This window comes from Buceros rhinoceros, unplaced genomic scaffold (genome assembly GCF_000710305.1).
Source record: "Buceros rhinoceros silvestris isolate BGI_N320 unplaced genomic scaffold, ASM71030v1 scaffold42400, whole genome shotgun sequence".
Lineage (NCBI taxonomy): Eukaryota > Metazoa > Chordata > Aves > Bucerotiformes > Bucerotidae > Buceros > Buceros rhinoceros.
This window is the reverse complement of record NW_010392209.1, coordinates 1,814-3,049: the sequence shown is the minus strand read 5'-3', so window position 1 is coordinate 3,049 and position 1,236 is coordinate 1,814. Positions and strand designations below refer to the sequence as shown.

General features: G+C 54.0%; 1 protein-coding gene across 1 annotated transcript in view; it reads right to left on the bottom strand.

Annotated features, from left to right (window-relative positions):
* LOC104500513 (E3 ubiquitin-protein ligase NEDD4-like) overlaps positions 1–1,236 on the bottom strand; it is a gene marked incomplete at its 5' end in the record, with an annotated part of 3,361 nt that overhangs the window by 372 nt on the left and 1,753 nt on the right. Inside the window, one exon of the mRNA XM_010144174.1 lies at positions 781–853. Within this exon, the coding sequence (XP_010142476.1) occupies positions 781–853 (73 nt within the window). The remainder of the gene's footprint in view (positions 1–780; positions 854–1,236) is intronic.

Here is a 1,236-nt window from a genome sequence, read left to right as displayed (position 1 = left end):
CGACCCGCCCGCCCGCACCACGGCGGGTCTGCAGCAGGGACCGGGGGGGCCGCCTCCTCTCCAGAGCTGCGCTGGTTTAAACGCTTCGGAAAGGTCCAAAGCCCAGACCCCCCCATTTCTAGCTGCTTTCCTAAGCCTCATCAGAGATGTTCTGAGCTTATCAGACAGGTTCTCTGCCCTCCGGGGAGAAGAAGGAGGTCTTGACAAGGTCCTGTAACACCCAACAGGCAACTGGAAGAGGATGAGGATGGGCTGAGCTTCAAGTGTGTTCAGAGTTTTGTTGTTTCTTGGTTTTTTTGTTCTGCAGAAGGATTATTCCTCTGGAAAGGTCGCCCTTCCGCTCTCCCGTTCTATTTAAGCTACCTTAAAAACCCACGTTCTCGATACGCCACAGAGCGAGACAAAGGTTTGGACCAAATGCTTTCAATGTGCAAATTCTAGAAACGCACAATCCCTTCAAATGGAGGATAAAATACCGGGGGGAAAAGCTCGCTCTGCTCTGACGCGCATTGTAACAGCCGTTACTAGAAGAGAAGTCCCGAGTTGAAATAAATAAATACTCTAAAAACCCTCCTGTCTCCCCTAGCGCAGGCAAACCCGCACCGCTCAGCACAGCCCATCCCCGACCTTTCGCCTCTTCCCTACCCCCCACCACGCGTGCAGGTGTCAGGGAAAAAGCCGCGTGAGCCCGGGCTAAGAGGAGCTCGACATCAGCACCATCACCAGCCTCGGCCACGTAACGCCCCAGGACAGCTGCCGCGTTTTCTCACCGCGACTCACCACGTGTGAGCTCTGGGCAGTTTATCGGGACTTCCCCATTGCTCTATTGTAAACAGCTGAGGACCGTTTGAACCTGCGCGACAAGGAAAACAGCGTGAGGTCGGAATTGCCACGTAATTATTATTTTAACGTAAAGTGTTTGCATAAATTGCAGGCTAGGCTGCCTTAATTAAAACCACATTAAAGCACCCAGCAACGTGGCGAGGTATTTCCAAGCCCAGTTGAGTTTCTCTCCCAGCCGTTGTGTAGAGCAAGCTCAGCCAGGAACATCTGAGCGGGAAAGTTCTCGGTCACACGTGTGTCACCCTCCTCTTCGCACCACACGACCATTATTCCTGTTTACAGCCAAATCTTTTTCTGTGGGGCCGGGAGAGCGTCTGTAACCCCCGCGGTGCGCGGAACGCGTTCTCCAGCGCCTGGCCTCCAGGAGGAGAGTTCTTCCGCGGGGTCAAGGCT